General features: G+C 65.1%; 1 protein-coding gene and 2 long non-coding RNA genes across 11 annotated transcripts in view; 2 read left to right on the top strand and 1 right to left on the bottom strand.

The window, feature by feature from the left end:
* FGFR2 (fibroblast growth factor receptor 2) overlaps positions 1 to 24538 on the top strand; it is a 75966-nt gene that overhangs the window by 27791 nt on the left and 23637 nt on the right. For 3 of the 9 annotated variants that reach the window (XM_045576129.1, XM_036423055.2, XM_045576132.1), the window contains 5 exons: positions 2715 to 2884; positions 7519 to 7642; positions 14074 to 14264; positions 15508 to 15655; positions 19202 to 19404. In XM_045576129.1, coding sequence (XP_045432085.1) covers positions 2715 to 2884; positions 7519 to 7642; positions 14074 to 14264; positions 15508 to 15655; positions 19202 to 19404 — 836 coding nt within the window. Of the gene's footprint in view, positions 1 to 2714; positions 2885 to 7518; positions 7643 to 14073; positions 14265 to 15507; positions 15656 to 16949; positions 17095 to 19201; positions 19405 to 24538 lie in introns of all 9 variants that reach the window. The other 6 variants (XM_045576133.1, XM_036423056.2, XM_036423051.2 and 3 more) reach the window with 3 other exon arrangements.
* Positions 15732 to 16326, top strand: LOC123651725. Its single transcript, XR_006740599.1, has 2 exons — positions 15732 to 16100; positions 16264 to 16326. It is a non-coding gene; the product is annotated as an uncharacterized LOC123651725 (long non-coding RNA).
* Positions 16195 to 16381, bottom strand: LOC123651726. The gene is made up of 2 exons (XR_006740600.1): positions 16286 to 16381; positions 16195 to 16226 (listed from the first exon to the last, which is right to left on the bottom strand). It is a non-coding gene; the product is annotated as an uncharacterized LOC123651726 (long non-coding RNA).

Raw genomic sequence — 24538 nt, 5'->3', positions numbered from 1 at the left:
GGTCAGAAACGAAGGGAGGAAGGTCGAACGTGGGCCCTGGCCCGTGGGGTGTCGGTCCAGCTGATGGACCTCTGTAGGCGTGATGCCAACATCTCCGTCCGTGCTCCCTTCTCCCTCGTGCGCCGGAGCCAGGCTGGTCTGGTTTCCCCCACGCCCACCGAGCCACCAGGCTTTCCGGATCGGGCTCCGTTCTTACTTCACGCGTGTTATCGCGTGTCTCGGGCCTGCCTGTCCCCGCAGCCGCCTCCGGAGGGGGGCCGAGCGCCCGCCTGGGCGCGGAGTGAGTGCGTGTGGGGTCCCAGGCTTCGCCCACGCCTCTCAGGGATCTCTCGACACAGACGTCCCCATCGGGGAGAGGCAGGTCCACGGGCCTTCCTGCCACACGTGGGCGGGACCTTCCCTGGAGACCGGCAAAGCCCGCGTCCTTCCTCAGGGGTCCCAGGGCTTTGACCACCCACCCGCGTTCACACCAGCCTCTGTCGCCGTGGAAACCCCAGGCTGCAGAGCCCTAGGGGCTGATGGTTGGTCTGACTTCCCCGCCCTCTGGGCCGGGGTCCCCCCCACAGGTGGGAAGGGCCGTGTTTGAGCACAGACTCGCTGGTGACGCAGGTCCCCCCCGCGCTGGGCGCTCCGCGAGCAGAGCCGCCTGTGACCGTCACCGCCCGCCGGCAGGAAATGCCGCCGCTCACGCGCCCGCCGCCAGGCCGACCTCCGGGACGGAAAGGCCGTTTCAAAGGGCGTCCAGGCGGAGGGCTTAGAGGCTCCCGTGCACGTTAGCGCGGGAAGGCATGACCGGGTCCTGTTCGGGGCTAAGTAGACATGTATGTGCGTGTCCGGGGGGAGTTTCATCGCCTCCGAGTGTGTTTCTAAAGAGCTGGAGGCTCTGTCCCCGGGGCGATCGCGAGGCGGCTGCACCCAGATCCCTGCCCGCAGCGGCGCCTCCGTCGTACGGAGAGAGACCAGCTGGTTCTGTCTGGTTCCGTGCCTGCGGGACCGTGGCCGGCGCCGAGCCGGTGGCGGGAGCGAGGCCGTGCTGTCGGGAGGGGCTTGGCCGAGATCGCCATCCTCCGGTGATGAGTCTGCTGATGTGGCGTGCAGCCCCGCCGCTCCAGTCGGACTGCCGTGTGGTCACGGTCATTTCTCGGCAAACGCTGGCTTCTTCCTTCTGTGTGCGTTTCTAAGAATTGAAACAACAAAACAACAAAACAAAACCGCGTTCCACAGGCGCCCTGATCGCCTCGGAATTCTCCTGTGGAATGAACGCCCCCCCCGTTCTCCCAGGACCAGTCCTGCTGCCTCCTCAGGCCCCTCTAGGCACACAGCCTCGCCAGCAACTGCAGGGTTTTCTTCTTTTTAAAAAATATATTTTTACTGACGTCAGAGAGGAAGGGAGAAGGAGAGAGACATAGAAACATCAATGGTGAGAGAGAATCGTGAATCAGCTGCCTCCTGCACGCCCTGCACTGGGGATGGAGCCCTCAACCCGGGCCTGTGCCCTGACCTCCTGGTTCATGGGTTAATGCTCAGTGGGCACGGGGCTTCTGAAGGCAGATCCTGGGAGCTCCCACGGGGCAGCTGGTCGACCTCCTCGTTCGACTCTGGTGTTCACGTGGAGGTAACTTGCCTAATGTTTTTCTTATTGACGGTCTCACTGGTCAGCAAGTTCATTGTTTTAATGAGATTTCTCAGCTGAAGCCCCCCTCCCCCATACATACACCCTCACGCCCGTCTCCACGTTTTGTAGATTATTTCTCTTCGTTCGTGAAAGACGGAGAACAGAAGATGGAGGGGCAGGGCCCCTGGGCAGGCCTCCCTCCCGGGCCCAGAGCGTTCAGATGCCCCGATTAGTGGTTTTTTAAAGGTCTGATTACAGACTTAGGCACGGGCCTTAGTGGAGCTTTAGGGAGCTGGGAGACTTAATCTAGGAGCTGAAACAGGCTGTGTTTTTTTCTTTTTTAGTTTTGCATCAATAAACACACAGTTGGCAGCCCTCAGTGTCCACAGCTCACGTAAACGGTGAACTTTTGACTTAGTTACCATGGCAGAGGTCAGAGGGCAGCTGGGGAGGAGAGGGCGCTGCTGGGGCCTCGGGCAGCCCCGCCGGCCTCTCGCCCGGTGACCTTGATCAAATCACTTAACTGCCGGGTGACGTGGTCCCGGCCGCTGCTGGGCCGCTGGTAACACGCCATGCTCCCTGCGAGCTCGGGCTGAGCCTCTCCCTGGTCTCGGGAGGAGACCGTAAACCGTAGACGTCGGCCTTGGGACTCGTGCGGTTGGTAGGCAGGCGCAGCAGCCCCCGTCTTCTTGTTACACTTAAACCTCAGGGTCAGTCAGTCCTCTGATCCTCCCGCTTGCGGACGGAGTCAGTGTCTGCTGCGAGGGAGGTCCCAGGGGGGGAGGTCAAGCGGGAGGGACTCGGAGGGGCAGCTTCCCAGGACGTTGGCGCCGTCGCCTCCGGTTTAGCTACCTGCTCGACGTGGAGGGAGAACTGTGTCTCTCTCATCGATGTTTCTCTCTGTCCCCCTCTCCCTCCGCTCTCTCTAACATCCACGGGAAAGCATCCCGGGGAGGGCTAACCAAAGCAGTAAAAGACCAACACCCAGCAGGCCACCCCCGGGACTCAGCCGGGTCAGGGGTCAGGCTAAGGCCGGCCTCACCCCGGCTCTGCTGGCCTCGGGCGTGCGCCCGCCCACGCTGTCCGTTGTCCCGCACAGGAGCGCCCTACTGGACCAGCACCGAGAAGATGGAGAAGCGGCTGCACGCGGTGCCCGCCGCCAACACGGTCAAGTTCCGCTGCCCGGCCGGCGGGAACCCCACGCCCACGATGCGCTGGCTGAAGAACGGGAAGGAGTTCCGCCAGGAGCACCGCATCGGCGGCTACAAGGTACGCGTTCATTTCCGAGGCGCCGGGAGCGCCCGGGACCCGCCTGGCCGTGTCCCTCACCGGGGCATAAGGTACGCTGGCCGGGTCTGTCCTCATCGGGGTATAAGGTACGCCGGCCGCGCGGTCTGTCCTCATCGGGGTATAAGGTACGCCGGCCGCGCAGTCTGTCCTCACCGGGGCATAAGGTACGCCGGCCGCGCGGTCTGTCCTCATCGGGGTATAAGGTACGCCGGCCGCGCAGTCTGTCCTCACCGGGGCATAAGGTACGCCGGCCGCGCGGTCTGTCCTCACCTGGGGGGGGGGGGGGGGGGTATAAGGTACGCCGGCCGCGCGGTCTGTCCTCACCGGGGTATAAGGTACGCCGGCCGCGTGGTCTGTCCTCATCGGGGTATAAGGTACACCGCACGGGTCTGTCCGTTCATTTCCGAGGCGCCGGGAGCTCCCGGACCGGCCTGGCCGTGACCGTCATCGGTGGTTTCCGTGTCTTCTGTGGAAGCACACGCGGGTGAGCCTGGCCACGCGTGCATGCTGAAGCGCAGCCCCCCGGCCCGGTGCTGCACGGGATGCGGTTTAAGAGCAGACGGGCTGGAGGCGGAGTCTGTTCTCTATGCACTTTATGGTCTATAAACCGAGACGGCACCCACCTCAGCGCCTGAGGCAGCTGCCGGGCTGAGCAGAGCCCGGAGGACTGTCCCTCGGGAGAGGAGTCTGCCCGCCCTTCGTCCTCCATCCGCGAGGGCTCTGAGCCGCGCCCCCGCCTGTGCCCCGAGTCTGCCCCTCGCTCCCCCGGGTGCGGTGGACAGCCATCCCTGGAGGTGCCTGTGGAGCCCGCCAGGCCTCGGTCCCTCTGTCCAGCCCATGAGGCCTGAGCAAGTCCCGGGCGCCAGGGGAAGCCCAGGCCCTGCTCACGGGGTCCCGGGTCCTCAGAAGCCGTGGCTCAGGCCACACACTCGCCGCGGGGAGCGGAGAGGCCACGGGCGTGCCTCCGGGGAAAAGGCCATGTAAACACCATCTTGTTCTTCTTAAGATTTTTTCACGGCTTTTCAGAGCGAGAGGAAGGCAGAGGGGCAGAGAGAAACATCCATCGGCCGCTCCCACACACTCTCCAGCAGGCCCGCGCCCGCGGCCTGGGCCTGAGCCCTAACTAGGCATCGGCCACTGAGCCACACCCACTGGGCAGGCGTGGGGATTTTCAAAGTTAAATCCAAAAGGCAGCGGGCGCCCTGCTGGCTCTCTGCCCAGGCTCCTCGCTGAGCGTCTGCAGGGCACGGCCTTCGCGCCCACGCCCAGGCCCTGGAGAGCAGGGCGGGCGCCGAGAGGCGGGAAGCTCCTGCGTCTGGGGGGCCGGACTCGCCCAGCCCTGCTCCGGGGGCACCTCCTGCAAAGCAAACGTCTTGGTGATCACGGTTAAACAGGCGTTGGCTCCCATCTGCAGCCCGAAGCGCCCCGCCCGTGACACGTGTCGCCCGCTCACGCACGCAGGTCCAGGAGGGGGCCTGGGCCCCCAGGCGTGGCTCAGGCCGTGAGGTGTCGTGTGCCTGACTACGCTTGGTCTGTGTTGAGCTCAGTGTGTGGAGCGCCTTGTGATGGTGAGGTTGGGGCTGTCCCCCGTGCCTCGCCGATGGGAGGAAGGCGGGCGTGTTGCTGGCACAGCGGCTGGGCGCGGAGCCCGCGTGCCTCCCGGCTCCTGCGTGTTTACTGCTGCTTATCGCACACCTGGCTGTTTGGAAACGTCTGGGCCGCTTTGCCACGGGGAAGCCACACTTTGACCTTTCGCCTTTGTGTTTTGGCGTCTTCCTCCTCAGCTAAGCCCACATTCCCAGCTGTCCCCTGGAGGTAGCTGGGGAGGGGGTGACGGGCACCCCGGGGGGATCCAGGTGACGAGCATCCGGGGAAACCTGTCTGAGCCGCCTTTTGTCTCCGTGGTGACGGGTGTGGGGTGCGGGCAGAACCAGGCTTTTGTCCCACAGGGCGAGGGTTCGGGCCAGGCGCTCCTGTCCGCGGTGCTCGGCCTCGAAGTGTTGGTCGGGAAAGCCTGGGACTGGCCAGGCTCTGAAGCTCGTCCCCATTCTTGTTTGCGGCTCTTTCTCTCCATGATTGCTTCGTGCGCTGATCTGTCTAATCCTGGCTCATCAGCGGTGAAAAACAGCCTCGTTATTGCTCTCATTTGCATGCCCCGCGTGTTAATGAGCTCAGCGGCTTTTCACAGCTCCTCGGTCTGCATCCTTTCCTCCCTGCTCGGGGCCGGTGTGCCTGCCTTTGCGCCGACGGCAGGGAAGCCAGAGAGCGGGGTGAGGAGCATACCCTTTTGTGGGAGTGGTGGCTCGCACGGAATTGTGGTGTGGAAAACAGAATGTTAAAAACAGCACCACTCTGGCCGGTGTTGCCCAGTGGATAGTGTCGGCCTGCAGACGGAAGGGTCCCGGGTTGGATTCCGGGCAAGTACGTTGGGTGAGGCTCTGTCCCTGGCCTGGATCTGGGTGTGTGCGGGAGGCAGCCAACCGGTTCTGTCTCCCGTCTCCGAGGGCTTTCTCTAAAGAGCGGTGAAGAAGATCCTTGAGTGAGATTCACAACAATGAATAAACCCCCAAGCCCCTCAGAACACGCCCCACAGCCCGTGCCTCTGCTCCCCACCTTCAGGGAGTTACTGCTTGTAGCTTCCCCTGAAGCCACGACTGTTGGGGGCCCATCCAGCTCGAACACACAGCCCCCCCGTTGGTGGCTTCCAGGGCCCCCCCGTGGGGATCACCACGGCGTGTAGATCTGGTTGGCATTGGTGACGCGAGGCGGGAGCCGCTGGGGGAGGACAGACACCGCCCTCGGAGCAGCATATCTGTAAGGCAGAGCCCGGGGTCCGTGTGCTTGTCCTGAAAGCATGTTCTAAGCCCGTGGTCGGCAAACTCATTCGTCCCCAGAGCCAAATATCAACAGGACGACAATTGGCATTTCTTTGGAGAGCCACATCTTTTAAACTTAAACTTCTTCGAACGCCACTTCTTCAAAATAGACTTGCCCGGGCCGTGGTGTTTTGTGGAAGAGCCACACTCAAGGGGCCAAAGAGCCACATGTGGCCTGAGAGCCTCAGTTTGCCGACCACGGGTCCATGTGAACGTACACTTTTACAGCATCCCTGGGCGTCCCCACGACGTCCGCGTTCAGGCTGGGGCAGTGATCTCCAGCGTCCAGGGATCGCCAGGCCGGGGCTCCCACCCTGGGCAGAGGCAGGCGGTGCCCCTGCCCGTTGGGGTTCGGCTCCATTTGGAACACGCCCTGTGCCAAGTCTGGGTCCCGGCTCTGGGAAGACGCGGCGGGCTGGAAGGAGTCCAGGCTCGGCCGTGGCCACGATAATGGGCTCCCGGCGTGACATCTGAGCAGCGGCTCAGAGGCTGGTATTTACCGCGGGCTGCGGGCGGGATTACGGGCTCGGGGAGGCCGGCCTGTGGCTTCACCCCACGTGGCCGCCCCAGGTCTGGCTGCTCAGAGACGGGGCATCCCCTCCCTGGCACCCTGAGCGCTTGGGGGGGAGGGGGGTGTCTTGTCGAGGCCCATTCGCCAGAGCTGAGCCGGGGAGCTTACCTAAGCTGCTTCATGCTCCAGGCTGGCGGCTCCAGGTCAGCGGCCAGGGCTGGAATGTGGGCTGAGCTTTATTTACTTATTAAAACACACACACACACACACACACACATTTTTATTGGTTTCAGAGAGTGGGGGAGAGGAATCGGGGGAAAATCATCAATGATGATAGAGAATTGTGGACCGGCTGCCTCCTTCATGCCCCCACTGGGGAGGGAGCCTGCCACCCAGGCCTGTGCCCTGACCGGGCACCGAACCCTGACCTCCCGGTTCCTAGGTTGATGCTCAGCAGCTGAGTCCCACCGGCCGGGCTGGGTGGAATTTTAGTCGCCCCAGGAAAGTCAGTGCCCGCCCCTCTCCTTCAGGACAGCCCCTGAGTTTTCTGCAGAAGGTGCTCGGCTGCCTGTGAGGGGACCTCGCCTCTCGTGGTCCGGCTGCCAGGCTGTGGCCCAGCCGGGACCAAGAGAGGTCTCTGCGAGCCTGGAGCACAGACCCGCTCGGCTGTCCGTCCGAGGCCCGGGATCTGTTTCATTTCGCCTGCGGGTGAGCCTGCTGTCCGCCATCAGCCCCGTGAGGTCGGACCGGCAGTGTCCTCGGCCAGGCAGGGGCTGCTCGGACCCGGTCTGTGGGCATCGCTGGCTGTTTGGTTGAGAAGAGCCCAGCCTTGGGCACGGATGTGGGGAAAAGGGGACCCTCGTGCGCTGCTGGTGGGAATGCAGCCGGGTCAGCCGTTCCGGAAGACAGCATGGAGTTTCCTCAGAATGCTGTTTCTTTTTTGAAATATGTTTTTACTGATTTCAAGAGGAAGGGAGAGGGAGAGAAACATCAGTGATGAGAGAGAATCATGGACTAGCTGCCTTCTGTACGCCCTCCACTGGGGATGGAGCCCACAGCCCGGGCCTGTGCCCTGACCGGGAACCGAACCCTGACCTCCTGGCTCGTAGGCCGGGCAGCTTCAGGAGACCCCGACCTTCCTCATCGCCCCCGACTGTTTAACCCAGACAGCAGCCCGGGCCCGAGCAGGGGGCCGCGGACTGACCGCCTCTGCCCCCGCCCTGCAGGTCCGCAACCAGCACTGGAGCCTGATCATGGAGAGCGTGGTGCCGTCCGACAAGGGCAACTACACCTGCGTGGTGGAGAACGAGTGCGGCTCCATCAACCACACCTACCACCTGGACGTCGTGGGTGAGTCCCCTCCTCCCCCAGAGGGCACCGTCTGCACTCCAGGCACATGCTGTCAACCCCCGGAGGGCGCCGTCCTCGCTCCGGGCACACGCTGGCACCCCCCGGAGGGCGCCGTCCGCGCTCCGGGCACACGCTGGCACCCCCCGGAGGGTGCCGTCCTCGCTCCGGGCACACGCTGGCACCCCCCGGAGGGTGCCGTCCTCGCTCTGGGCACACGCTGGCACCCCCCGGAGGGCGCCGTCCTCGCTCCGGGCACACGCTGTCACCCCCCTGAGGGCCGCCGTCCTCGCTCCGGGCACACGCTGTCACCCCCCGGAGGGCGCCGTCCGCGCTCCGAGCACACGCTGCACCCCCCGGAGGGTGCCGTCCTCGCTCTGGGCACACGCTGGCACCCCCCGGAGGGCGCCGTCCTCGCTCTGGGCACACGCTGGCACCCCCCGGAGGGTGCCGTCCGCGCTCCGGGCACACGCTGGCACCCCCCGGAGGGTGCTGTCCCTCGCTCCGGGCACACGCTGTCACCCCCCCTGAGTGCCGCCGTCCTCGCTCCGGGCCACATGCTGTCAACCCCCGGAGGGCGCCGTCCTCGCTCCGGGCACACGCTGGCAACCCCCCGGATGGCGCCGTCCGCGCTCCGGGCACACGCTGGCAACCCCCCGGAGGGTGCGTCCTCGCTCCGGGCACACGCTGGCACCCCCCGGATGGTGCCTTCCTCGCTCTGGGCACAACGCTGGCACCCCCCCGGAGGGCGCCGTCCCTCGCTCCGGGCACACGCTGTCACCCCCCTGAGGGCCGCCGTCTGCGCTCCGGGCACACGCTGTCACCCCACGGAGGGCGCGCGTCCGCGCTCCGAGCACACGTGGCACCCCCCGGCGGGTGCCGTCCCTCGCTCTGGGAACACGCTGGCACCCCCGGAGGGCGCCGCTCCTCGCTTGGGCCCACGTGCACCCTCCGGAGGGTGCCGTCCGCGCTCCGGGCACACGCTGGCACCCCCCGGAGGGTGCTGTCCTCCGCTCCCGGGCACCGCTGGTCACCCCCCGAGGGCCGCCGTCCTCGCTCCGGGCACACGCTGTCACCCCCCGAGGCGCGCCGTCCCGCTCTCCGGCGACGCTGTTCAACCCCCGGAGGCCGCCGTCCGCGCTCTCCGGCGCAGCGCTTCACCCCCCTGAGGGCAACCTGTCGCGCCCGGGCACCACGCTGCACCCCCTGAGGGCCGCCTGTCCGCGCTCCGGGCAACTGCTCTGTCAACCCCTGCGGGCCGCCGTCCGCGCTCCGGGCACACCGCGGGCACCCCCCTGAGGGCGCCGTCCTCGCTCCGGGCACACGCTGTCACCCCCCTGAGGGCCGCCGTCCTCGCTCTCCGGCGCCCGCGGGCACCGGGACGGAGGGCGCCGTCCTCGCTCCGGGCACACGCTGTCACCCCCCGGAGGGCGCCGTCCGCGCTCCGAGCACACGCTGTCACCCCCCGGAGGCCGCCGTCCGCGCTCCGGGCACACGCTGTCACCCCCCGGAGGGCGCCGTCCTCGCTCTCCGGCGCAGGCGGGCACCGGGACGGCCTCCTGCCGTGGGACGGGGCCCTGTTCCTTCTGTCTGAGCCAGGCTGCGTGTGTCTTGCGTGTGCCTGGAGCCCGTTTGGTTCACGTGACGAGGGCCCCCGCCGCCTGCTCGGGGAGAGGACAGGCCGGGCTGGGCGGTGAGTTGCGGTCCTCCCTCGTCCTCCAGCCGCCCGCGCCGCCTCCTCAGCCCGCGGAGTTGCTGAGCGGCCGGGCTAGGGGACGGGTGAAGCGGACGGTGGTGTGCGGACAGGCTGGCGGCTGCGCCTCCTCCGTAGGTGCACGGGGCCCGAGAGCGGAGGCGGGCTGGTGCGGGCCCACGAGGGGCGCTCGGGCGGGGTCCCGGGGGCTCCCGTCGGGAGACGGTGCTGCACGGCCGTGGGTGTCGGGGAGAAGGCGTTAGAGACCGATGCTGAGGGAACCAGCCGCCTGGGGCCTGAAGTCACAGGGTCACTCGGAGCCTGGCTCTTCCCGTGGCCTCCGGCGGCCACACCAGGCTCTGCTCGGGGCCGCGTCCGAGCCGAAGCTCAGATCATTGTATTCAAACCTGTTCCGACGTCCGGAGGAGGGCAGCGCTACCGAGTTCTGGTGGCCAGTTAGCCAGGATCCATTCCGTCACTCGGGCTCTCTCTGCAGGACTTGAGAGTGGATCAGCCTCGATGTTTAGACTCCTGGCCGCTCGGCCTCCTGCTTTAGAAAAGGCTTCACTGGAGCCCTTGACCAGGGGCTGAGGGTGTGGGGAGAGGGAGGGGGGGTGAGAGGGAGGTGCGGGGGGGGAGGCGAGGGGGGGGGGGAATAGGGAGGTGCGGGGGGGGGGAGGAGAAGAGGGAGGTGCGGGGGGGCGGGGGGGGGAGGGAGGCGTGGGGGGGGGAGATGTGGAGGGAGGGCCGCCGGGGAGGGGGGCGCGGGGGGGGGGGGAGAGGGAGGCTGGGGGGGGGAGAGGGAGGCGCGGGGAGGGGAGAGGGGGGCGCGGGGGGGGGGGGGAGAGGAGGCGCCGGGGGGGGGGGGAGATGTGGAGGGAGGGGCGCCAGGGGAGGGGGCGCGGGGGAGGGGAGGGGGCCGTCCCCCAGCCTGCAGCCTGTTTGCTCTGCGTGTAGTTGGTGGAACCTCATTCCAGCCGTGCAGCCAACTGTCCCGTGGTGGCCGCGCCCTCCGGGCTGCCTTCCCTCCGCCTCCATCTGGAATCCTCGCGGGGCCTCGGGGCCTCGGGCCTCTGCTCCCATCCCCCGCGGGCCCTGGCCCGCACCGAGCCTCTTCCTGTGTAACAGCCACAGCAGAGACGCAGGTGAGGGGCTGGGCGGCTCCCCTGCCTGCCACACGCCTGCCCCGTAAGCAGGCCTCGTTTCCCCCTGATGTCCCAGAGTCGGACGGGGCAGGGCCTCACCTCGCCCGTACCTCCCTCGGAGAGGAGGAGAGGTGAGCGCACTGTGGCTCGTCCTCTCTTCCAGAGACTCACTGAGCAGCCTTTCTTCTCTGTTTTGTTAACCTTCCTCCGAGGTTATTTTTCCATGGATTTTTAGGGGGCGGGAGGGAGAGGGGCAGAGAGGGAAACACGGATGTGGCAGAGACACGTGGATTGGTTGCCTCCTGCATGCACTCCGGCCAGGGCCGGGGAAACCTGCAGCGGAGGTACACGCCCTTGACCGAAATAGAACCCGGGACCCTTCAGTTCGAGGGCTGCTGCTGTAGCCACTGAACCACATCGGCCAGAGCCACTGACAGTCTTCCTATTGGCTGCCCCACAGCATGGCAGACGGAGGGTCCGTTCTCCAGTGCTGTGTGGAGTCCCGGGGGGGGGGGGGGGGCGCCTGAGCTGCTGGAGGGCCTCCGTGCCCCCGGCCCTGCCCTGTGCCCCCCGGCCCGGCTGTGGGGGCCCCTCCCCAGCTGCCGCTGCTCCCAGCATTCACCCCGGTTTTTCAGAAGTTAGAACAGGAGCCCTGTTGCTGTCATCCCTGGGAGTGATCACTGGTGGAGGGTCTTATGGTGCCCACTGGGGGCGGGGGTGGGGGAGGAGGAGGGGGAGGAGGGGGAGGAGGGGGGGGAGGGGGAGGAGAGGGGAGGGGGAAGAGAAGAGGGGGGGAGAGAGGGGAGGGGAGGGGGAAGGGGGGAGGGGGGGCGCCCCATGCAGATGCTGGCACCCGGGTCCTTGTCCAGGACGTTTGGGGCAGAGAGGGCGGTTGGGACGGAAATCAAAGCCTGATGTGGGGGAGCGGAGGGAGGGAGGGGAGGCCTCCGGCTGTTTGAAAACATTCTCGCGACGAAGGAAGGCAGCTGTCAGGAGCTCGGAGGGGGCGGTCTCCCTGACGGGCCGCTCCCATCCCGGCCGGAGTGGGGTGTCTGTGGAAGGCGAGGGGGCGGGCAGGCTGGATCGGGCCGGTGTGCGGTGTTGGCCTCCGTCCTGTGCGAGAGCAGCAGCACGCACCGGGCGGGCGTTTTCTACAGACACAGCGGGGGGAGCCGTCCCTTCCCGCGCGGCCGGCCCTGGCGCGGCCCTGCCGGCAGCCCGGTGAGTCAGCGCCCGCCGCGGCCTGGCGCGGCCGGGGTGCCGGCCATGAAAGCGCCCATTGTTCCGGGCACCGGGGCCGGGCGCCGCACAATGTTTGCTTGTGAAAAGATTTATGAGGGACAAGCATGCGTAAGGGAGACGAGGCGGCTGGGCGTCCGCTGGCCGGGCTGCTGGGGCGTGTAGGGTTTTAGAGTTCCTTTGTGTCCAACCGTCAGGGTGTGGGGCCACGGTAAACACTGACCTCTGAACACCAAACACGGGTGCAGAGGCGGGAAACCGAGCCCCAGAGTGGACGGGCCCCACGGGGACGCCTCGCGGAGGTGCCCGGTGCGAGGGGGCTGGCTGACAAGCCGGCTGGCGGTCTCCAGCCCAGGGGCAGGTGTGCATGGACGTAGCTGTGGGGCCGGGGCTGGCCAGGGTTACCCAGACTCCACCCTGCCAGCCGTGAGCGGGTCTCGGGCACCAGCTGCTGCCAGGCCTGCCCAGGAGGCTCACCCCCTCCACCGGCCACGGTGCCGTTAGCCGAAGCGGAGGGTGCTGCGGGCGCTGCAGGGCTCCCAGCTTTGCAGCCTGCTGCCCCCAAACCTGGGAGCCTCCTCTTCGGGGTCCTTGGTGCAGCCTGACTGGGGATGCTGTTGGGGCAGATGAGTGGCTCTGTGGGGCCAGCTATCCTGTTTCTCACGTGGAAACGCGGGCAGGTGTCTGACGTGCTGGCAGGTCCTGGCACTCGGTGTGCTAAGAGGAACCTCGCGCGTTCGTTTTCTTAAGGTTTTTATCTGTTTGTTTTTACACGTGTTTTCACTGGCTTTTTTAGAGAGAGGAAGGGAGAGGGATAGAGAGATAGAAACACCTGTGAGAGAGAAACATGATGGACTGCCTCTCGCACGCCCCACCCTGGGCATCGATTCCGCAACCCGGGGAATTGAACCGGCGACCTCTTGGTTTCTGGGTTGACGCTCAACCACTGAGCCACACTGGCCTGGCTTTTTGAAAAGTTTTTCAAGACTCTCAATAGGCTTCTGCAGGAAAACTGATTTGCTCATGTCCAGCAGCCTGCACGCAGTGACATTTAACCAGAGGGAGCCAGGCTCCGATAGCTCTTGTTCTAACGTGTGCTCCCAGCCCCGGGGCCGGCTGGGGGGACTCCTGTTTGAGTGGCGTTAGAGACAGCGGTGCCCTGCTGGGGGAGGCAGGGAGGGCTGGTCCCGGCGGGCAGGTGACGGGACGGCAGCGCCTGAGAAAAGCGGGAACGAGGTGTGTGCTGCTGTGGACGGAGGTCCAGTGAGCTTGTCCTCCCAGGGCCTGCGGACAAGGCACCAGCAGGTCTCTGTCCCGGCTCCTCGGGGACCCTGGTGCTGAGATGCTCGCGCACCTCTGAGTGGGAGAGGGGCGGGCCCGAGACTGGAGGGGTGTCCTCTGTTGACACCCTTTTCCCGAGAGACGTCAGGCGAGGGCGGAGGCGCTGCCGTCCCGTCACCTGCCCACCCTGCACGGCGTCTCTCTCAAGACAGTCGAGCCCAGCTGGTGTGGCTCGGTGGTGAGCGCCGACCTGGGAACCAGGAGGTCAGGGTTTGGCTCCTGGTCAGGGCACAGGCCCAGGTTGCAGGCTCGATCCCCAGTATGGAGCGTGCGGGAGGCAGCCAGTCCATGGCTCTCTCTCATGGATGTCTCTCTCTCTCCCCCTCTCCCTTCCTCTCTCTGAAACCAATAAAAAATGTTTTTACAAGAAAATAAATAAAAAGACAGTGTCAGCCCTGCCGGGACCTGGCGCTGGTGCCCTTCCTGGTTTACGTCTGAGTAAACCAGGGGTAACAGGGGCTGGGCATCAGCCTTTGGCACGAACACACTGCTTACGGAGGAGGAGACAGAGGACAGAAAGGTGCTCGCCCCGAGGAAATGCCGGGGGAGAGCGTTGGTGCCTCCCGCCTGCCTGTCACTCGGGGCTCTCGCTCTGGGTTTGTTTTCTTTAAAAACAAGCGGCTCAGACACGGGTTGGGGGCCGTGTGTGGGGGCCGTTTCGGCGTCGGGGTGACGGCCCTGCCTGTGAGGTGAAGCTCACCCTCGACGTGAGCGTCCAGCGTCGCCCCCGTGGATGCAGGACGGTCCCTGTGCCCTGGCCGTCCCCCTGCTCGTCGTCCTGGGAAACACTCTCCCTGGGTCCCCCGGTGGCAGGGTCGCCCGCAGCTCCGCCCACGCTGCCTCCGCTCCGGGCCCAGCGCCGTCTGAGCCCTGAGCCCCTTTGTTCAGGGCCCACGGCCGCATCACCGCCAGCGACCGAGACCCTTTGGGCCCCAGTTCACAGGCCGCCTTCTGGGCAGCACAGCCCGCTCACCCGCCTCTCCCCTCCCGTCCCCTCCCCTCTCCCCCCTCCCCAGAGCGGTCCCCGCACCGGCCCATCCTCCAGGCCGGGCTGCCCGCCAACGCCTCCACGGTGGTCGGGGGCGACGTGGAGTTTGTCTGCAAAGTGTACAGCGACGCCCAGCCCCACATCCAGTGGATCAAGCACGTGGAGAAGAACGGCAGCAAGTATGGGCCGGACGGGCTGCCCTACCTCAAGGTCCTGAAGGTGAGGCTGCCCGGGCCCGACGGCACCCGGGGGTGGGGGGGCCCGACGGCACCCCGGGATGGGGGGGCCCGACAGCACCCCGGGGTGGGGGGGCCCGACGGCACCCGGGGGTGGGGGGGCCCGACGGCACCCGGGGTGGGGGGGCCCGACGGCACCCCGGGGTGGGGGGGCCGATGGCACCCCGGGGTGGGGGGGCCCTGGCAGGGCCCAGCCACGGCGCTCCGACTTCCTCTTGGATCGCAGAGACCAGTCTGCCGAGGGGCCAGGACAGAGCGTGCTGGGGAATCAGTCAAAACCCACAGGGACCTGGGGAGGGGGTGGGGGGAGGGACTGCCAGAGCTGGCGTCCGAGAAGTGGAGCCGTTTGTCGGCCTGAGGGCTCCGCTGCCGTCTGTGAGGGTGGGGACCCCGGGATCGTCCCCGAGCAGGGCAGCTGCAGGGAGCACGTGGGGGGCGGTCGCCAGAAAGAGCTTTTCCCCTCCAGGGGTGGGGCCGCTGTTGCTGTAACGCAGATGTGTGTATCGGACCTCACCTTTGGGCGGCCCTTTAGATTCTCCTTTTCAAAGAGACCCCTTTGCCGTGGAAATGCATTCACATGCGGTTTCAGCAGCAGCAGACTGTATGTTTTATTTTTTAAGATATATATATTTTTATTGATTTCAGAGAGGAAGGGAGCAGGAGAGAGAAACATCAATCGTGAGAGAGAATTGTGGATCGGCTGCCTCCTGCACGTCCCATACTGGGGATCAAGCCCCCCAGGCATGTGCCCTGGACTGGGATCGAACCCAGGACCCTTCAGTCCACAGGCCGATGCTCCATCCACTGAGCCACACCAACAGACAGGGAAGCTGGTTCTGCGCCCGTGAAACGTGGGGCCGGGACCCTCCCTCCCCGTGCCGCTGGCCCGCTCCCCGCAGCTCCCGCTGGGACAGCACCAGCCTCTCACTGCTGCAGACACGCGGGCCGTTCTCCCCCACACGGAGCTGCTCGCAGACAAGGCTCTTAAAGGAGCCACGGCCCATGAAGCCACCAAGGGCTCCCCTGAGACCCGCACCCTGTCCAGCTGAGAGGCGAAGGGCCAGAGAGCTGGGAGCCCCCGCGCCAGCAGGTCCCTCTCCCGGCGAGGGCGTATGCTGTCCCCCCGAGGCCGGGCCCCGGCCGCGTGTGCCCCCCGGAGGCCGTGCCCTGCGTGTGGTGGCGGGACCGCCCGGCGCCGAGTCGATGTTGTTCTCTGTCTGTTCCAGCACTCGGGGATAAATAGTTCCAATGCGGAAGTGCTGGCTCTGTTGAACGTGACGCCGGCGGACGCAGGGGAGTATATATGTAAGGTCTCCAATTACATAGGGCAGGCCAACCAGTCCGCCTGGCTCACGGTCCTGCCCAAGCAGCAAGGTAACGGCCTCCGGCTTCTCGTCCTCTGTCCTTGTTGTGTTTCTAAGAAGGCTGGTGTAGACGCTGGAGAGACGTAGTGCTTTGGGCGACGGCAGGCAGCTTATAGGATCCTCGGTGGCCTCGGGATGTCGTCACCATCTTTCCTGGGTGATGCGGCTGGTGGGTGCCAGCAGCCATGGAAAAGCGCTCTCGGTGCCCGCTCTGGCTCCTTCTGGAGGGGCCCCCACCCCAGGCTTTAGAGCGTTCGCTCCTTCTGGGGCGTCTGTCTGGGCTGCACAGACCCCATCCTCACGGCACATGGAACCTGCGTGCCCACGGCTCCGCAGACGTCACACCTCCTCCGGCCCCTGTTTCTAGGGAAATATGGGCACAACGTCGTTTGTCCATGGGCATAGTTTCCTTGGTTGCATAACTGATCTTGTGAGATGCTGCCCTTGACCTTGGTGTCCTGGACCTTATTATCTTGACCTTGAATTCCTGGAACTTATTGTTTTGACCTTGATGTCCTGGACCTTGGAGTCCTTGACTTTGGAGTCCTGGACCTTATTGTCCTGACCTTGGTGCCCTGGACCTTGGTGTTCTTGACTTTGGAGTCCTTGACTTTGGAGTCCTGGCCTTGGTGTCCTGGACCTTGGTGTTCTTGACCTTGGTGTCCTGGACTTTATTGTCCTGACCTTGGTGCCCTGGACATGGCTGTCTGCGATTGGGGGCAGCCCATGGAGCAACTGTCCTATGGGAGCGACTGAAGGCAGCAGGTGGTCTCCTCAGCCTGCCCTGACTCAGACTCACATGCTTAGTTAAAAGGGGAGAAAAAAGCCAGTTCCTTCGCTGCCGAGATCGAGCTGTTTCTTCCACTTCATCTCCACGCTGTGGAGGTTCATGTGACCAAGCCTGGCAGCCGGGCGACCTCCCGGCTGGTCCCCAGGGGCCGGAAGGACGTGCAAGGCGCCCGCTTGGAGGTGCCTGCGGGGTTCCGCTCTGCACCCCAGCCATCGCGACAGACCCCCACAGGACCGGAGCCCCACGGGGAGAGGGCGCACACGTGTGGAAAGCCCCCCTCCAGAGCGCTGCCAAGCCGAGCGCGGCCCCGTGGCCGCTGTTTCCATGGGTCTGCGGGCGCCGCGGTGGTGGCGCTGGTGTGGTGGCGGGCCGCGCGGTGAGCCGCTCCTTCGCTGTCTCTGGTTGTGGGCTTCGTGGACGGGCCGCGGCCGGATCCCGTGTGGCCGGGCCCAGGCCCCGGCCCCTCCACCTCGTTCCTGTGTGTCTACCTGTTCTCTTGCTCCCTGTCTTCTAGGCCGCCGGTGTTAATACCACGGACAAGGAGATTGAGGTGCTCTATATTCGGAATGTAACTTTTGAGGATGCTGGGGAGTATACGTGCTTGGCGGGTAACTCTATCGGGATCTCCTTTCACTCTGCATGGTTGACAGTCCTGCCAGGTACATACCTCGTGCTCCCGCCTCGGCTGGGTGTCCCGGGCCTCGTCCCCCTCTTCCTGGTTGGGTGCTCTGGAGCCAACACGCTTCTGTCCTCGGAAACGGCCCCCTCCTCCCGCAGAAAGACCCGGCCACGGCCACCGTCCCCCCGGGAAGAGCCGCTGCCGGGGAAGTCGTGTACGGCGAGGTCCCCACGCACGTGCACGGTCACGTGACGTGTCCCCCCGAGCCCCGGGGACCCCACGTTCTCCGTGTGTCACGGAGTCGATGCGGAAACTCGCCCGCCAGTCCCCGCGTCTCCTGAGACATGGGACTTATTTGTAGCAACAAAGCGATTTTTTTTTCTCATTTAAAACTCCATGGCGCTCTGTGTGTGGACGCCACATTCCGTTCAGTAACGGGAGTAAACGGACAGTGGGTGTCGCGGTGCCCGGGCGAGGCGCCTGCGTGTGGGTGCACAGAAGCGGTGCGGTGCCCGCCCTGGGCTCGGTGGCTCCCTGCATGTGGTCCTGGGAGGGGCTGTCTGTCCGTCCGCCTTCCCCACGAGCATGCGCTTGCCTCTCGCTCGATGTTATTTCTGTCCCGTGCGGGGAAATCAACATCCGCTGCCTCCACGCTGCCCTCTGACTCTGTCACCCAGGTGTCTGTCGGGTCCTGCTCCTCTCGTTTCCGTGGTGACTGCTCTGCTGCTTACGCCCCACGACATTACCAACGCCTCCTTGTCGTAGGGTGCCACTGCATGCGCACCTTCTCTCCAGCAGAAGGACGGGGCCGCTCCACGCTGCGCTGAGCGGCTGAGCGTCCCGACCGTCTTGCGAGCATTTTTCTGTGAAAACGTGTGAGCTCCAAGTAATGCCACTGCACCCGTGTCCCCGGATTGGGGAGCCGCTCAGCATTCATTCGCTGGGAGCAGCGAGCTTGCTCTTCCTCGCCGCCCTGCGCGCCTCGGGCGCCCGGCGGGCCTGCCTTACCCAGCCTGCCCACGGCCCGCGCACTAACCGAGAACGCGGCCCAGGACGGCTGTGCAAACCACTGCCCGTGGGTCAGCCATCGAGGCCCGAGGAGGGAGCACCCGCCATTGGGCCTGCTGTGAGAACGTGCTCCCCGGCGTCATTATACGTGGACGCACACGCAGTGCCGCTTCTGTTTTTCTTTAAAAGCTGGAGTGATGTGTCACTGTAACCAGCTACACAAAAAACGGTAATGGTTATCGCTACTGTTACTGCTGTTTTTACGTGCTAATCCTCACCCGAGGATGTTTCCCCATTGGGATTTTAGAGAGAGTGGAAGAGAGAGAGAAAGACAGGGAGAAACATCGATGTCACATTGATGGGTTGCCTCTTGCGTGGACCCCAACTAGGGCCCAGGCTGGGGAGGAGCCTGCAACCGAGGTTCATGCCCTTGACCAGAGTCGAACCCGGGACCCTTTGGTCCACAGGCCAGCGCTCTGCCAATGAGCCAGCTGCCTCGGGCAAAACATTACGTTGGCGATTGATTAAGGACTGTCCCGGACACCACTGTGGCCGCACAGACAGCTTCTCCGTCAGCAGCAGGTCCGCCTGCGTGCCAAGCGCGTCTGCTCCTCTGTAGAACCTCGGGGGGCTGCGCTCAGGAACTGGACCCCTTTTGGGCCGGCAGCCTGCTCGGTGCCTCCCTCCTCCACCTCAGTGGGCCTGGGCGCATCTGAGCCCGTCCCCTCTTCCTCCGGGAGCTCGCCCAGCTCACACGGGCCCGGTCCCCTCAGACACAGCGGGCCTGTCCGTCTCTGAGGCCTCGGTCTGCACAGGGGAGGGGAGGGGGGGGCAGGACGGAGCACAGCCCTCCTGTGGGTGCAGGGCCAGGCCTCAGAGTCTAGTCTGCCCTCCGTGCTGCGGTGGCAGCCGGGCCCTCGGCCGCTGGGTTCAGCAACCACTGAGGCCGTAGGGAGTGGCGCCCGGGCCCTGGTGGCAGAGCGAGGGGCGTGGCAGGTGCTGGGCCCAGGCGCTGGGCCATGCAGAGTGCCCCATCGGGAGGCCCGCCCCTGTGCATGCCCGCCGCCTCCGGCTGTGCCCGGACGCACCCGCCCAGCCCCTAACGGCAGCCCGCTTGTCTCCCTGCCGCGCCCGCGCAGCTCCCGTGCGGGAGAAGGAGCTGCCGGCGGCCCCCGACTACCTGGAGATCGCCATCTACTGCATCGGCGTGTTCCTCATCGCCTGCATGGTGGTCACGGTCGTCCTGTGCCGCATGAAGGCCTCGGCCAAGAAGCCCGACTTCAGCAGCCCGCCCGCCGTGCACAAGCTCTCCAAGCGCATCCCCCTGCGCAGACAGGTAACAGAAAGTAGATGGAGAGTTTGCAGACCCTACTCCGGCCCCGCCGGCTCCTCGGTCCCCCTGCCCCCGCCCGACACCCCAGCTCCTGGGGCTCCCCTCGCCGTCCAGTCCGCCCCCCAGAGCGCGCGAGGCAGGCCCTGAGCGTCCCAAGGGGTCCATGGCGTCGAGCTCCCAGGGCAGGAGAGGGCGAGGCTGGCAGAGCCAATCAGCAGGACGAGGGGCACGGGGGAGGGGGAGGCAGGGGGAGGGCAGTGCTGCGAGTTGGATGACATGCGGCGGCTGTCTCTGAGGCACAGGCCCCTCTGTCCCCCCTTCGTCCCCCGTGGTCGGATGCTCTTGTTTTTTGTGGGCTAGGCCGTGGCGGGAGGCCGGGGTGGGGGGCAGGCTTAGGCCACTGGTTGGAAAGGGAGGGACACTCGCTCCCTGCAACTTTTTATTTTCTAATCCTTCACCCGAGGATATTCTTCTATTGATTTATAGAGACAGTGGGAGAGAGAGAGGGAGAGACAGAGAGAAACATCGATGTGAGAGAGACACGTCAATGGCTGCCTCCTGCACGCAGCCCGACCAGGGCCCAGGCCAGGGGGAACCTGCAAGTGAAGTGGGTGCCCTGGACGGGACCCTTGGGTCCGCAGGCCGACGCTCTATCCACTGAGCCAAACTGGCCGCGGCTGGACTTACTCTTCTAAAGTGAGGTCAGAAACCGGGTCCCTGAGGTGCTGTTGAGCTACTGCTTGCTGTAAACCGGCCCGTGATGTCTTTCCAGACGGAGTTTTGGCTCCGCTGCTCTGATGCTTAAAATAGAACCGTGTGTGTGTGTGTGTGTGTGTGTGTGTGGGGGTGTGTGTGTTACTGGATTCGGTCAGGGCTGTGGCCGTGGATTTGGCTCCAGCGGTTTCAGGCTGAACAGGCACCAGGTTGTCAGTCGCCTTGTGCGGGGGCGCAGGGCCCGTGTGCTGGTGCGAGCCCCGGGGGGCTTGGTGCTGCTCTGGGGAGGGCGGGAGGTGCGGCCGCCCTGCAGAGCGGGCACAGGGAGCCCTCCGCTCCGACCCCGGGTCCGAGCGGCGGAGGGGACACGTGGCTGCAGTTTCCCGAGTCTTTGGGACTTGGTTCCCGTAAAGGCAGTTCTGTTTGAAACGAGGGACAGCCAGCGCCCTGGCTCGGGGTCCGTGAGCTTTGGCAGAGGTCCCTCCCGGGGCCTCGAGTGGAGCCAGGCGTCTGCGTCCGGCGAGGCCTCCGGCTCCGAAGTGGTCAGTCCAGCCCGGCGCCTCCCGGGACCGAAGGTGCCGTGACATGTTCTGGCCGAGGATTAGGGACCAGATGGCCGCAGGAGTCTGGCAGGGGCCTGGCTGTTCCCCTCCCAGCGCTGCGCTCCGGGCTCCGGGCCGAAGGGGGCCTTGCCCACGGCTCTGAAGCCACGTAGCCAGCAGGCCCTTCTCCGTGGAAGCCGAGAGGCATTGCTCTGTGACGCCACAGCCCTTCCCCGGCCACGGCCACGGGAGCACTGCCGCTGGGAGACTGCAGCCCCCCGGCACTCGGGGCCAGTGCCCTCAGGGGCCCCTCTCGCCCCCCTCCCAGGCCCCTGCGCTGTTCCTGCACCGTCTGCACAAGAGGCTGGGCTCAGGCGGCTGACTGAGGTGCTCCCACCTTGCTGCTGCTTTTCTTTACTCTTAAAAAATTAATATGTTTATTGATGTCAGAGAGGAAGGGAGAGGGAGAGATAGAAGCATCAACGATGAGAGAGAATCACGACCGGCTGCCTCCTGCACGCCCCCCACTGGGCATTGAGCCCACAACCCAGGCCTGTGCCCCGACCGGCAGTCGGACTGTGACCTTTTCTAATGGGCTCCACCTGCGTCTGTGATTATTTCATCACCTTTTCCCCTGCAACTGTTGCAATGCTCTTCTCTCTGCTTCCTGTGAAGGGGCGGATTCTCTTAAACCTCCCGACTGGACACTGGTTGTCACGTCTGCACTCCTCCTGCTGGCTGCAGGCCTGCCTTCGTTCTGTCTCACCTACACCTCCGCCCCATGGCTCCAGGGCCCCTCCCGCTCCCTCCCTTCCTCCTTCCCCTTTGCCTCCTGGATTTCCCTCCGGGTAGGACGGTAGAACAAGGCCTGTCACCTTCCCCAGTGGCTCCGAAGCAACCGGAAGAGGAGGGTTCGTTTGAAATGCGGGGAGTTGGGGTGAGAAAGCAGAGAAGGTGGGCGCAGGCCAGTCCCCGGAGAGAGAAGTGTCGGGGGACTCATTTGTTTGGGGGGGTGTTGCCCGCTCCTCCTCCCTCCTCCCCCTCCTCCCCCCTCCTCCCCCTCCTCCCCCCTCCCTCCTCTCTCCTCCCCCTCCTTCCTCTCTTCTTTCTCCCCCTCCCCCTCCCTCCTCCTCCCTCCTCCCCCCTCCCTCCTCCTCCCTCCTCCTCCCTCCTCCCCCTCCTCCCTCTCTTCTTTCTCCCCCTCCCCTCCCCCTCCTCCTCCCCCTCTTCCCCCTTCTCCTCCTCCCCCCTCCCTCCTCCTCCCCCTTCTCCCTCCTCCTCCTCCCCTCCCTTTCTTTTATCCTCCTCCCCCCCCTCCTCCTCCCTCTCTTCCCCCTTCTCCCTCCTCCCCCGTCCGTCTCTTCTTTCTCCCCCTCCCCCCCTCCTCCTCCCCCTCCTCCCTCTCCTCCCTCCTCCTCCCTCCTCCCCCCTCCCTCCTCCTCCCTCCTCCCCCCTCCTCCCTCTCTCTCTCTTTCTTTCTCCCCCTCCCCCTCTCCCTCCTCCTCCTCCCTCCCTTTTCTTTTATCCTCCTCCCCCCCTCCTCCTCCCTCTCTTCCCCTTCTCCCTCCTCCCCCGTCCGTCTCTTCTTTCTCCCCCTCCCTCTCCCCCTCCTCCCTCTCCTCCCTCCTCCTCCCTCCTCCCCCCTCCCTCCTCCTCCTTCCTCCCCCTCCTCCCTCCCTCTCTCCTCCTCCCCCTCCTCCCTTTCCTCCCTCTCCTCCCTTCCTCCTCCTCCTCTCCCTCCTCCCCACAGGTGGAGCCTGAATTTACCTGCTTGGCCCCTCCCTCCGTCCCCCCCACACACACGCTGACAGCGCCCCTCAGCTCATCAATGACTGTTGTTAGAACAAGCCGTCTTTTCCTTGATCCTGTTGAGTTTCATGCTTGACATTCACCAGCCTGTTCTGGACGCACTGACATAGGTCAGGCATGTCAGCCTCCCCCCCCTCCCTCCACAAAAGCCTTTCCTCCGATGCCAGGAGGAAATGCTGGCGAGCCGTTGTTTCCCAGGAGGCTCTGAGACACCCGATGGGCCCTTCAGGCCGCAGGCCGACACGCTGTCCACAGAGCCAGGCGGGCCGGGGCTCCTGGCTCACCGCCTGCCACGCAGCTGGAACCATGACCTCAGGGCGATTCCATCCTGGGTCCGCCCCAGGGGCGCATGCAGGGGCGGGTCCTCTCTCCTGCGAGGGCCTGGGGATCTAAACAACGCCATTCTCGCCCGCCGGCCCGAAGGATCCACCTCGCACAGGCTGTGCTCTGGCTTCCGAATGGAGCTTCTCAGCCGGAGTCAGGGCCTGGGAGGCCAGTGGGTGTGGCTGGGGTGCTGTGTCCTCAGGGATAAACAGCCCCCCCTCCCCCCTCCCCTCATCCCCCACACCTCTGCCCTGTGCCCTGCTCCTCATCCCCTAGCAGGCGTCTTCAAACTACGGCCCGCGGGCCACATGCGGCCCGCAGAGGAGTCTGATCTGGCCCGCCAGGTTTTTTGGGCAGTGAGCGCAGCCGAGGTGTTACAGTAGGAATTAGTAGTTCATATAGTCCGGCCCTCCAGCTCTCTGAGGGACCGTGATCTGGCCCCCACTTTAAAAAGTTTGAGGACGCCTGAAGGAGGAGATAAGTTTCTTGATGGCCCTTTAGAGAGGAAAGAGGAGGAAAAAAACACCCGCTTCTTTGCTTCGCCTGCCACTTGAACTGTGGAAAAACCCTCAGAGCGCATTTCGTGAAAAGCTTGGCTTACACCACCAGGAAGGGACTCTGGAAGGGGGCCCGGGAAGCGCAGCTCTCCACGACCGCGTGCGTCTGCGGGGTCCACGGAGGGAAGGCGTGTGTTAGCGTGTTAGCCTCATTGTTTATAAATGACTTAATTGCCGCCGTCCGTGGCGCATTTTTAAGTTAGGTAAACAGGAAGCCGGGCCTTGGCGAAGGGGGTCTGACGGGAAGAGGTGCTTTGGGACCGAGAAGGAAGAAAGGAATGATCGATGGGGCCAGATCCGTCCCAGGGTGCGGGGCTTTCTCGGGAGATGCAGGCCTGGCTGTGGCAGGTCAGCGGTCTAGAAAGTTCTGCAGGAGACGTTCTGCCCCTCCCTCCACTCCTAATTCTTCTCCAACACGGCTAAGCTTTTTAAAAAGTCTTTGAGCGTCTTCGGAGGATGTTTTCCCACTGGTTTTTAGAGCGTGGAAGGAAGGGAGGGGGGAGAGAAACATCAATGTGAGAGAGACACAGGGATTGGTTGCCCCTGCATGCACTCCGACCAGGATGGAACCTGCAGCCAAGTGTGCCCTTGATGGGAATTGAACCCGGGACTCTGCAGCCCTCAGTCTGGCTCTTTGTCCAAGGAGCCGTGCGGGCCAGGACCTCCTGCAACTTCCCTAAAGCTCCAGGGAAGGCCAGCCTCTTGTGGGAGGGGCCAGGCCCTGTGGGCGGGGCCAGGCCCGTCTGTGCCACTTGGTCATCAGTTCCCTCACCTGCCCCTGCCCAGGTGGGCAGGGGAGTCGCTCTGCCGGGTCATGTTGATCCCCACATGCCCACTGTCTTGGCCAAAGTCTTGGCCGTGTCTGGCGGTCGGCAGGGTCAAACCAGGCAGCCCCTGATGGGGCCAGGTGTGTGTGATCCCCAGAGGTGGCCTTTCCTGGAGACCAGCACGGGAGCTGCCAGCCCCGGCTGACGTGGGGGAGGGTCAGCGAGCCGCCTCCGGGAAGGGCGGGCGGGTCCCAGGTGACTGGGTAAAGGTGTGTTTCTCTTCCTCCGGACTCTTCGTCCCACGCCTTCAAGGCTCTCGTTTCTGAGGCAGAAGCTGACGGAGGCCCTGGAGTTCACCGGACGGCCTGGGTGCTCCCGGCCCAAGGTGACCTTGAGTAGAGGCGCCTGGAGCTGCTGGGAATCCTTCCGG

This window comes from Pipistrellus kuhlii, unplaced genomic scaffold, assembly GCF_014108245.1.
Source record: "Pipistrellus kuhlii isolate mPipKuh1 unplaced genomic scaffold, mPipKuh1.p scaffold_m20_p_75, whole genome shotgun sequence".
Lineage (NCBI taxonomy): Eukaryota > Metazoa > Chordata > Mammalia > Chiroptera > Vespertilionidae > Pipistrellus > Pipistrellus kuhlii.
The sequence above is the reverse complement of the archived record's forward strand: the minus strand, read 5'-3'. Positions and strand labels throughout refer to the sequence as shown.